Source organism: Cynara cardunculus (assembly GCF_001531365.2).
Source record: "Cynara cardunculus var. scolymus isolate 2C chromosome LG 12, CcrdV1, whole genome shotgun sequence".
Lineage (NCBI taxonomy): Eukaryota > Viridiplantae > Streptophyta > Magnoliopsida > Asterales > Asteraceae > Cynara > Cynara cardunculus.
This window is the reverse complement of record NC_037539.1, coordinates 3,762,042-3,773,429: the sequence shown is the minus strand read 5'-3', so window position 1 is coordinate 3,773,429 and position 11,388 is coordinate 3,762,042. Positions and strand designations below refer to the sequence as shown.

At 35.7% G+C, this 11,388-nt stretch overlaps 2 protein-coding genes across 2 annotated transcripts; both read left to right on the top strand.

Moving 5' to 3' along the window:
• Window positions 1-712: 712 nt before the first annotated feature.
• On the top strand, window positions 713-4,122 carry LOC112523005 (lysine histidine transporter-like 6). Its single transcript, XM_025132421.1, has 8 exons — window positions 713-876; window positions 1,517-1,653; window positions 1,897-2,280; window positions 2,725-3,118; window positions 3,220-3,325; window positions 3,412-3,503; window positions 3,603-3,671; window positions 3,762-4,122. The coding sequence occupies exons 1-8, from the start codon at window positions 817-819 to the stop codon at window positions 3,858-3,860; spliced, it is 1,341 nt and encodes a 446-aa protein (XP_024988189.1). The 5' UTR covers window positions 713-816; the 3' UTR covers window positions 3,861-4,122.
• A 4,060-nt stretch (window positions 4,123-8,182) lies between these two features.
• Window positions 8,183-9,850, top strand: LOC112523531 (protein ASPARTIC PROTEASE IN GUARD CELL 1). The gene has a single exon (XM_025133170.1). The coding sequence runs from the start codon at window positions 8,183-8,185 to the stop codon at window positions 9,644-9,646; it is 1,464 nt and encodes a 487-aa protein (XP_024988938.1). The 3' UTR covers window positions 9,647-9,850.
• Window positions 9,851-11,388: the final 1,538 nt, after the last annotated feature.

Genomic DNA, 11,388 nt, shown 5'->3' with positions numbered 1-11,388 from the left:
AAAGAGGTTACTACTAAAACACCAGTGACGTGTCCCATTATATTGAAACAAGAGCTGCTTATAAATAAACTGATATAATCTTATTAATAATTTAATCAGTTAATCGTTCATAAATCACTCGTCCATTCATCATCATAACCCTACAACACTATTTCCTTTTTGTAAAGCTAAGGCATCTCCCATTGGATGGGATTTTGCTCATATCTTAAGCTACTTTGAATATTTTTTTTTTTCAAAATTATTCAAGATGAATGAATTATAATTATCTTGGTAATATATGGCACGTTATATCTAAACAGATGTGTTATTTTCTTCATTAAGTCAATTTGATGATTCTAATGGTTGGATCATGCTGATGTATGAACGTTTTGTATTCTCATCAATACTAGTCTCCCAGTCTTGGGAATCATTCTTTGGCACGTTATATTCTAAATGTTTGTATTGATGTAATAATTGTATATATGTTCTTTCTAGTTAAACAAAATACTTATGATACCATTCATTGTATCTGGATGTATTACGTCAAATCGATAAATTAATATACGACTGATACTACATAAAATACAAGTAATTGTAAAATCAATTTACAATTATTGCTTTTTGGAAGAGAATGACTTCCTTTATTCCACTTAATAAACAAGAAATCTCTTTGGAGAGTGAGAGCTCCACCACAACTACATAAACAATGATGGTCTTGGTGAATATTGAGACATCAACTATCAATCCCACACTCTCTTCTTTGTAAGACTCGAACCTCCGATCTGGTTTGGGTTCACTTGTGGATCGAAGATTACCTCCTCTTTTTTCGTTTCTCTGATGGTTTCTGCTTCTTCCGTTTCTCTGATGGTTTCTGCTTCTTCTCCTCCACTTCCGAAGGTCAGCTAGCAACGCTCCCTCGTTGTGTTACTTTTTGTTTTATATGAATCAGTGTGTTTTAATTAATTGTCAAACAAATTATTCAAAACTGTTATGAATACATTTGAGTTTGACGTTGGTACCAATTATTTAAAAACGAGGAGTTTCATACGTTAACCTTGTGGTGGGGTTAGCTTAACTGGTAGTAAACCTTAGGTATTTGGGGTATCTACTCAGAAGCCACTGGTTTGAGTACTGTAAGGCCACTGAAGATTTTTCTAGCTATTCTCCAGGGTCCATGAGAATAATCAAGGCGTACACAAACTCGCCCGAATACCCATGGTTAAAGAAATTCATGGAATTTGCTTCTTCCCTTTGGTGTTAGTTGTCATCCAACGGCAAACATAAAACAAGCAACTACTTTCGATCTTAAAACTGTCTATATTTTAACTGTCTGAGAAAAAAAGTCATTGTTTGAAACTTAAAGTGATACATACATCATATCGTAAATTTAGATATTATATGCTTGATATTTGAAGTCGGAATATTAGAATCAATAAAAAAAAAGTTTGAATATAATTTGGACAATTAATGTTAAATCCGTGTAGATGCTGACACCAAATAAATTGATTTTGACCTATAAAAATGATTGCAATAATAGGAAGCTCCGTTGGAGGGAGAATATGAAGAGGGACCACGTAGGGAAGCAAAATGGTGGTATTCTACTTTTCACACCGTCACGGCCATGGTGGGTGCCGGTGTTCTCAGCCTGCCTTATGCTATCGCCTACCTCGGATGGTACTGTTTTCTCTTTCTCGTACTTTCAAGAATGTCGCTTTTTGAATCTTCTTTTATGTCAAATCAGATCACTTGGCTGGCCTAATAAGTTGCCCAACAATCTTGTATGGCTTACCAAATAATACATGCAGCCTATTCAACCCATTAAGCGGTAGCCGAAGAGCCCTTTAATCCTCAAAACTTATGGACCAACTTTATTTCATGAGTTGAAACCAACTAAAGAATTAAAATGGCACTTGACAGGGGTCCAGGCATGGCTGTGATGGTGATATCATGGTGCATGACCTTACACACAATGTGGCTCCTGATCCAACTCCACGAGTCCACCCCAGGGATTCGGTTCGACCGTTACATTGACCTAGCCAGACACACTTTCGGTCCCAGACTCGGACCATGGATTGTACTCCCACAGCAGATGATAGTGATAGTCGGGTGCAACATCGTGTACATGGTGACCGGTGGAACCTGCCTCCAAAAGTTCATCGAAATGGTGTGCACCGACTGCACCCGGCTAAGACACTCGTATTGGATCATCATCTTTGGTTCCACACATTTCCTACTCGCTCAGCTTCCCGACTTCAATTCTGTTTCGGGTGTTTCACTAGCTGCTGCCGTTATGTCACTATGGTATTCTCAAACTCCATCAATCGTCATTACAGTTTCGAACAGACCCCTCATAGTTTCAGTTTGTGTACACCATTCATCCCTGCTCCTAACGGACATTAAGTTCATCCATTAAATTGAGGAGCATTTCGGTCTTTTCACTATTTTCTTTTTATATTGTTTTATGATACAAGTTTTTAAAGCTTATGTACAAATGTTAAAAGCATTTTTAAAAAACAAAGCAAAACCCAACCCACTCCCCCCTATTTTGGGTTTTTTAATGCTTTAAATATATGTTAACTTTTTTTAAAAAGGTAAAATAACCAAAAATGTCCGTTAACTTAACGGATGAACTTAACGGTGGAAGGTCTATTGTAGTTTAAAGACTATAGTGATAATCATTAAAAAAAAGTAATTTTTTACTCTTGAAATTGAAAATGATTTTGATTTTATGGTTTGAGGTGACAGTTATTCAACCATAGCTTGGGCCGGTTCCCTGAGCAAAGGCAGGCAACCGGACGTAAGCTATGCGTACAAGAAAACAAGTGGAGCGGATTCAATATTTCGAGTTTTCAACGCATTGGGTCAGATTTCGTTTGCATACGCAGGCCATGCGGTCGCACTCGAAATCCAAGCCACCATCCCCTCCACACTGGAAAAACCGTCAAAGGTAGCAATGTGGAAAGGGGCAATCGGAGCGTATTTCATCAACGCCATATGTTATTTTCCGGTAGCATTTATCGGGTACTGGGCATTTGGGCAAGACGTTACCGATAACGTCCTGGTTGCGCTACAAAAACCGTCTTGGCTCATTGCCGCTGCTAATCTGATGGTCGTAGTCCATGTTCTCGGCAGCTACCAGGTGAATTGAAAAATTAAGTGCTTATTAGATACTTTTTATTTACTATTCATGTCTTATTGAATAAGATGTTCGGAGTTTGAAGAGTGTTAAAATGAGTACAGGTGTTTGCAATGCCATTATTTGATTTGATGGAAAAAGGAGTGATGAAAAAGTTGAAAGTCTCTTCTGGAATACCACTCAGACTACTTGTTCGTTCGTCTTACGTTGGTAACCATTTTTCTTGTATGTATGTATGCATGCATGCATGCATGTATGTGTTATTGAAATTAATTTTTTTGTGTGGAAAATTGCAGCTTTGACGTTGTTCGTGGCAGTAACGTTTCCCTTCTTCGGGGATCTTCTTGGTTTCTTCGGTGGATTTGGTTTTGCTCCAACTTCTTATTTTGTAAGGATTAATATATTTAATGATAATATTCTGATTAAAAATACTATTTTTCCAATTTATAATTATAATATTTTGTTATATTCTGATTGAATTTTGCAGCTTCCAAGCATAATATGGCTGATACTCAAGAAACCCAAGAGATTGAGTACCCAATGGCTAGTTAATTGGGTAAATATGAGCCCTTTTTTAATTTAAATATTCACATAAATCTTGGAATATTTGATAAAATGGTACGTGTTTATTTTGTTTTTTCTTCAGGTGGGAATATTCATCGGAGTGTTTATAATGTTGGCGTCAACCATCGGTGGATTTAGAAATATTATTGCCGACTCTTCAAGTTACGAGTTTTATCAGTAAATTAATTTAATTTTAAAAGACTGGTAAAACTCATAGGTTTTTATATTCAGGATTATTGCTTCCAATGAGTTATATCGGTAAATTAAAACTCCTAGTCTTCATAATGAATGTTTGCAATAGAAACATAAGGTTTTAATTGACATCAAGTGTGGTTCGGATGAATGTATTAATATTATACATGTTTGGAAACAAAAACTCTGTAAATGCCTTCAGGCATGTAGCTCAGTTAGTAAATGTGTGGAACGCCTTTGCTCAAAAACTGTTCAAATAACATTTATAATACATTACAAAGTTGTATCAGATCATGATTATATGGTTGACAAAAGATTTGGGGCTTTGGGGGGAGGAATATGTACCACAAATTACATTTTTTTTTATTAATGAAGATTTGGGGCTTTGGAATCATGATTCAATGGTCGAAAAGAATGATTGGATTCCAAAGACGATGAAAAGAACTCCACCTGATAGCGCTACCTACATCAAATGTGGTAACATTTATTTCAAATGTACAAATATGCACACAAGACGACAAAAAACATAAAATAATTAACGAGTCGAAATACAAACCTCTCAGATTTATGAGTCGCCAAGCTCTTCCCTCCAAAGAGACAGCAGTCTGACACAATGCTTGCCCTCTAACAAACGGATAAAAGTCCGTTAACAGTGTAATTTAGAAAATTCAGCCGATGAATATGATAGATCAATTGAACTTACGAGATCCCTCCAAGAACAACACCCAATGGATTCTCAGCTGCAGCCAAACCTATTGTAGCCAACCGAAAATTAACATTTGATGAGCATCAAGACACTCAAAATCATATTCATTGCAAATGATAAACACTTCAGAATTGATGTTCACCTGGCTTTTGTCATCCCACTCCCCAAGGACAGTTATATAGAATGTCTGTGAAAGTAGGCGATAGATTAGATATCTTATCATTTGATGAAGATGATAGTTTTGGGAACAATAATACCTTTAAAAAGATGGGCGAGAAGAATTGAGTCAACAATGGTCTGTTCTTTTTCTTCATAGTTATCAGCCTACAAGAACAATGGATGGATGGAAATCAAAATCAACATGCAAGAAAAACCGTAATGATGTGTGTGGGTACACTTGGTAGCTGGTATGCAGATAAAACAAAGCGGAACTGACAAAAGTGAGGTAGGCGGATGAAAGAACTGTCGAAGATTTTAATTTGACATGGCTAGTTTAGTAATTTACATATCTTGCCCTATCTTCTTATTTTGTCCACTCATTTTGGTGGGACAAAAAAAGCTGCATTTTGGTCCCATTCAGTCTTATCATGTCTAAGGAACCGTTAACTAAATTAACACTTACCTTGATAGGATGTAGATTGGAGCTGATACCTACAAACATGTCGAGAAAAGGAGAAAGAAGGTGCATTGCCAATATCTAAATCCAGTAACATCAAATTAACAAATGGAGTCCTTTTTGAAAAGAAAATATAGATAGTGATGGTTTCTCATCATAGAGAACGAAGCAAAAGCAAGAAAATATCATCATCAAGAACTTCAGTCGATTTTAATGATAATCTTACATATTAAGGTATTTTCAGGTATATTCTTAAGATGGTATATGCATCTTCTAATTATTTGGTGAATAATATTTCTAACAATATGATATTGATGTTTCAATATGCAACCATTATATTTTTAATTATAAATAAAAAGAACATTGTCTTGGTACAAAATAATCGGTTTTTCTAATTGAGGAAACACTCATGTCGATCGTCTATTTGAGCTCCAATTCCTTATATTTCATTAGATTTCTTGGACGGATTGGTATGAAGGTCAATGTCTCGATGTATAGAGTTGGTTCGAGTTTACTCGTTGCTGGAGATGGTGGTATGATTGGGTCTACAAGATGGGTGGAGTCGTGGATGTACGATTTTTGATGTTCACGTAGTGTGTGTGTGTGTGTGTGTGTGACTGTGAGTCGTCTTCTTTTGTTAACCAAATAAATAGTATTAACTTTGTTAACCGGAGCATTTTCGTCTTTTTCAAATAATAATACCGCATTCCTTAATTATCACATTCCTTAAGTATTTTGTTCACTTAATTATTTCATCTATGAACTTTCTGGTTTCATCTATAAACTTGTTTAATTACCACAATCATTTTTTAGCTTCACCTATGAACTTCAAACAAAAAGACATTATTTCACTTATTAACCTTAAGCAAAAAACATTATTTCACTTATTAACCTTAAGCAAAAAAATATTATTTCACTTGTGGATTTTTTACTTTCACCTACGAAACTTGATAAAAGAAATTGGAAAAATCAAATTTCATAAAAGGAACAACATTATGAACAATTTGTTCCAAAAACAAAATATAATATCTTTTCAATCTCTTCAAAAATAAAATACAATATCTCCCTATAATAAAAACAGTTTATTTCAAAAATGTTTTCTATTTAATGTGTTTCATTTTTCATCATATTATAATCCTTCATTTAATCACAACCATTGATCAATAAATAAAAATGATCAAATCAATTAACAAAGTTAATATTATTTATTTAGTTAACATACCTCTTTTTCAACACTAAGAAATTTGGGTTTTTAAAAAGAAAAAGGTGAAAAATTTCCAAAAAGGGAAAAGCAATGTTTTGAACGAAGACACTCAATCCAAAAACCCTACCACACCAAAATCGTTAAATAATTTGGGGATTTATTGTTTTATAACAAAAAGCTTTGTTGAAGTTTTCATATATTATATCATTTTTATTTTTTATAATGACAAATCATATTTAAAGTCAAGGTTAGTTTTAATAACCTTAAGAATTTACATCATAATTTATAATTTATTTATTTGATTTTTGTCTTGAATTCTTTTTCTGTGAATAAGATTTCTCCTTTTCTGTGTAGACATACATCATCAAACAGCTGATGGAACCACATTAATTCATGAGTGTTTATTGTTTTACTGTATTTAGTCGTGTTTTAAATATTCATCTATTCTATTTCTATATCTATTCCAGTCAACATTCGGTTATCAATTAATATTACATATAGTGTTTTGACCGATAAAATTCATCTTTTGTTTAATTTTGAAAATGTCAAATTATGATGATGACAAGAACATAAAGAACTCGGTTCATTATGATCTTTACTTGAAGTGTAATGCGAACTACACCTTTACTTGTACTTTTAACCATCCCCATATAATCTCGATTATTTATTTAATAAAAAAATCATTTGGGATATTTCTTTTATCATTAGTCTTTTGGATATTAAAATTGTAAAAACTTTAAAAAGAATACGAAGTTATAACCTAATCATGAATTTAGAAGGACTAAAATGTAATTATGGAAAATACACGATTATTTTAAGGAAAAATCATCGACAACTTCAACCATACTCCAATTCCTTCATTTATGCAACTCCTTGTTCCCACTCTTCTCTAAACCCTTTCACTTTCTTCCATAAAAGTTTATATTTTGAAAGTTTGAGTGATTAATTTTTTAAATAAATAAAATTTAAAAAAAATTTAAAATTGAATAAATAAATTCTTCAATTGTAACATGTAAATAAGTAATCATTTGCCCAAAAGAATAAGAGAAACTCACTTGAAATCTAAGTCTGAGCTCACCCTCTTAGACTAGAGTTGCACCAACAGAACAGAAAACCTGAATTTAGATTTTGATATTGATAAGCTAATACCCCAAAAGGACCTTCAAATGAGCTATTACTAGACCCTCCCGATAACAGTCCAAAACACAGCACCAAACTACCCTTCACGCAAAAATTGAGAATGGTGAAATAGTAGCCTACATGACCTGGCACGCGACCAAGATCACAGTACCACCCGCGGGAACCACTATTTTCCCTGCACAACTCAAATCGATTTTCTCACGTCTCGATCTCCAAACCAATCAATAAAGTTCGATCTGGACCAAAAACTTACATCAATATCAATACAAACCACCGGAATGATCTTAATTTAACTTTTACCATAAGATACAATCAGTTCTCCTCGATTGGAAGGGATACTCAATAATCAATCCATCCACCATAAAAAATCAGCTAAGCTATAAACTAAATAATACGATTTCAAACAATGAGAACACGTGTAACATTACCATATAATCTATGCTATTATTTGTTTTTTATTCTATTACGTTTACATCCAAATATCCCTTTATATGCGAAGGGAATGACACATTGACACCACCTTAACTTGATAAATCTTTTAATCTCAAATTAGTGACTAATTTAATCTAATCACCGTGTATATATACATCTCCACCGTCTCCAACCTTCACTACTCGCTCCCTGCATCCTCTCCAACCTTCTCTAATGGCGGAAAATGGGTTTCTTCTCATATCTATTCTTTTAGCTTTATCACTCCCATCTGCTCTTTCTCGTACTCTCTTACCACCCACCATCACCGGAGCCACCTCCGACCTCGATGTCTCTGCTTCCATCAACAAAACCCTCCATGTTCTCTCCTTCACTACTCAAATGGCGTCGTCTTTTGACCTCCATCCCACCTCATCGTCTTCTTCGCTTCTCTCTCTGCAACTACATTCTCGCATCTCTGTTCACAAATCCTCACACCAAGATTACGAGTCACTTACATTAGCTAGACTCGCTCGTGACTCAGCTCGGGTGGAATCTCTTCAAACCAGGTTAGATCTAGCCGTTAATGGTGTCAAGAAGGCAGATCTTAAGCCGGTAGATACTGAGCTGGCAGCTGAGGATTTGGAGGTTCCGGTTATTTCCGGTACAAGTCAGGGAAGCGGAGAGTATTTCTGCCGAGTCGGAATTGGTCATCCGGCGAGTCAGGTGTATATGGTACTCGATACTGGTAGTGACGTCAACTGGGTACAGTGCGCACCCTGCGCCGATTGTTACCAGCAAGCCGATCCTATTTTTGAGCCGGCGTCGTCCTCCTCTTACTCCCCTCTCACGTGCGATGCTCATCAGTGCAAGTCTCTAGATGTTTCCGAGTGCAGAAACGGCACGTGCTTGTACGAGGTATCATACGGCGACGGCTCATACACCGTCGGAGATTTCGCGACGGAGACGGTTACTCTCGAGGGGTCCACGGCGGTTAAAGATATAGCTATTGGCTGTGGACATAATAACGAAGGTCTGTTCGTCGGAGCCGCCGGATTGATAGGGCTCGGCGGCGGCCGGTTGTCTTTCCCGTCACAGATCAACGCCACCTCTTACTCTTACTGCCTCGTCGACCGTGACTCTGACACAACCTCGACTCTTGAGTTCAACTCACCGATGCCGCCCGACGCCATCACAGCTCCGCTACTACGTAACGACAAAGTCGACACGTTTTACTATGTGGAGTTAACAGGTCTCAGTGTCGCCGGAAACCTACTACATATTCCGGAAACGGCATTTAAGTTGACCAGCGACGGTGGCGGCGGTGTCATTGTTGATTCCGGTACGGCGGTCACGCGGTTGGGGAGGGCGGCGTACAATGCACTTCGGGACTCATTTGTTAATGAAACGAAAGGGTTGCCGGCGGCCACCGGAGTTGCGTTGTTCGATACTTGCTATGATTTTTCGAAGAAGAAGAGCGTGCAGGTGCCAACGGTGTCGTTTCATTTCTCCAACGGGAAAAAACTGGACTTACCGGCTAAGAACTACATGATAGCGGTTGACTCATCCGGGACGTTTTGTTTTGGGTTTGCTCCGACGTCGTCTGGGATGTCGATTATCGGGAACGTACAGCAACAAGGGACACGTGTCAGTTATGATCTTGAAAACTCCCTCATTGGATTCTCCCCTAATAAATGCTGAAACGGCGTCGAACAACGTTCTAGACTTTTTATTGCTTGATTTTGAAGTACCTTTTTTTTTCCTTTTTCTTTTTAAATTATGGATCAATTTAATTGCGACCAAATTATGGCAGGGGGGGTTTATTTGGCCCAAACGGGTGTGGGGTTAAAGTAGTCTTTTTAACATGAATGTAATTAATAACCGAAATGTTTGGAGGGATGATAAATGATTCATCTTTTTGTTCTATTCGTGCAATTAATAAAATTTAATGCAAATTACACTATTTAACTTTGGGGTAAGAGTTTTATGAGGTGTCACTTATTAAGAACCTATAATCATATCATACATGGGAAGAAACATATCAATGATCGAAAATCTTACTTAGTAAATGAAAGAGATGACTGTACGCGCTTATTAGGTACAACTTATTTTGATGATCGAGATGTTATCCGATAAGATAAGGTGTTTTTATCGGTTAGCGTTTGTGATGATTATAAACGGCCTCTTAGTAAAAATTTAATGGTTTATCACATATTTTGTAAATAAGAAAGGGATTGTTACTTGTAAACACAGGTAGATTATGATATGACGGAAAGCAAATTAAATATTGACTTTTATTATAAAAATGTTGATTTGTTCAAATATTATTTATAAAACCCCTTCTTTATTTGTTTCGCAGAGGACAATGGGTTGCTTTAATACTAAGCTTTTTGGCAGTTGCTTGTTCTGTTTAGTTTATTGGCATGTTGTTGCCACTTGGTTCTTAACCTTCTAGTACAATTGAGGGACCCGTGATTACCACCAAGGGACCGTTTACCTAATTGTTTATCAGATAAGTGTTTATTGATAGGAGTCAACACTATGATTTATTTTGATGAGCAAGATTTTAGTACTTCAAAACATATCGAATGCAACAAATATACTGAGTAAACGCTTACCTGGGTAAGAGTCATCATCCTCATTTACCGGGTAAGACTCTCCATCATTCTTATCGCTCTTACCCGATAAGATTCTTGACCCTTCTCATGTTCATCCGATGAGAAAATTTATTCGGTAAGTACTTACCAAGTAAGCGTTTAATAAACGGCCCCTAAGTGCTATCAGATAACCATTAATCTCATCTCTCAATGAAAATTTGAGATTAGGAATGTGTTGGGTTTCTAACCAGTATGATTAGTGAGTTCAACGAATCCAAACATTTTCTTCCATTTAATTTCATATTCTTAACAAATAGTAAGAGTAGGAAATTGAAATACAAAGCAAGTTCTGCTACATGTTATCGATGAAACAGACAAATAACAACATGAAAAGGAAGACCATACTAATTACAAGCACATGAAATGCGAATGACATAACCCCTTGTTGGTTAATGCGACAAGCTTTACAACTTTTCCAAAGTGTTTGATATTGACTAACGACCTATGTGTTTTGTCCGCTTTCATCGATGTCGTGAGCAAAAATAGTCTATATCTTGATATACACTCATGCATAAAAATACATCACCAATAACATGACAACCTTGTAAAATCTGTATTAGGCCTCGATATAGGGATATTAAAAGTAGATTCCCATAATAAGAACTTAGGCATTGTTTGACAAACATAAGTTAACTATTTTTTGAGTAATCGTTTATAAGCTATTTGAATAGTTTATTATGAGCTTATTTTTGACACTTTTTTTCAATTTTAACCTTAATTAATATTAATTATTAATTATAAATAAATATTAATTTGTAGTAATTAAAATAATTAAAAATTATTAAT

Bases quoted from the DNA above. Each gene is read 5' to 3' on its own strand.
- LOC112523531 (XM_025133170.1), top strand. From the start codon at position 8,183: ATGGCGGAAAATGGGTTTCTTCTCATATCTATTCTTTTAGCTTTATCA.
- LOC112523005 (XM_025132421.1), top strand. From the start codon at position 817: ATGGTTTCTGCTTCTTCCGTTTCTCTGATGGTTTCTGCTTCTTCTCCT. The intron at 1,654-1,896 runs GTACTGTTTTCT...GGCACTTGACAG, and splicing joins GCTATCGCCTACCTCGGATG to GGGTCCAGGCATGGCTGTGA. The intron at 3,119-3,219 runs GTGAATTGAAAA...AAATGAGTACAG, and splicing joins ATGTTCTCGGCAGCTACCAG to GTGTTTGCAATGCCATTATT.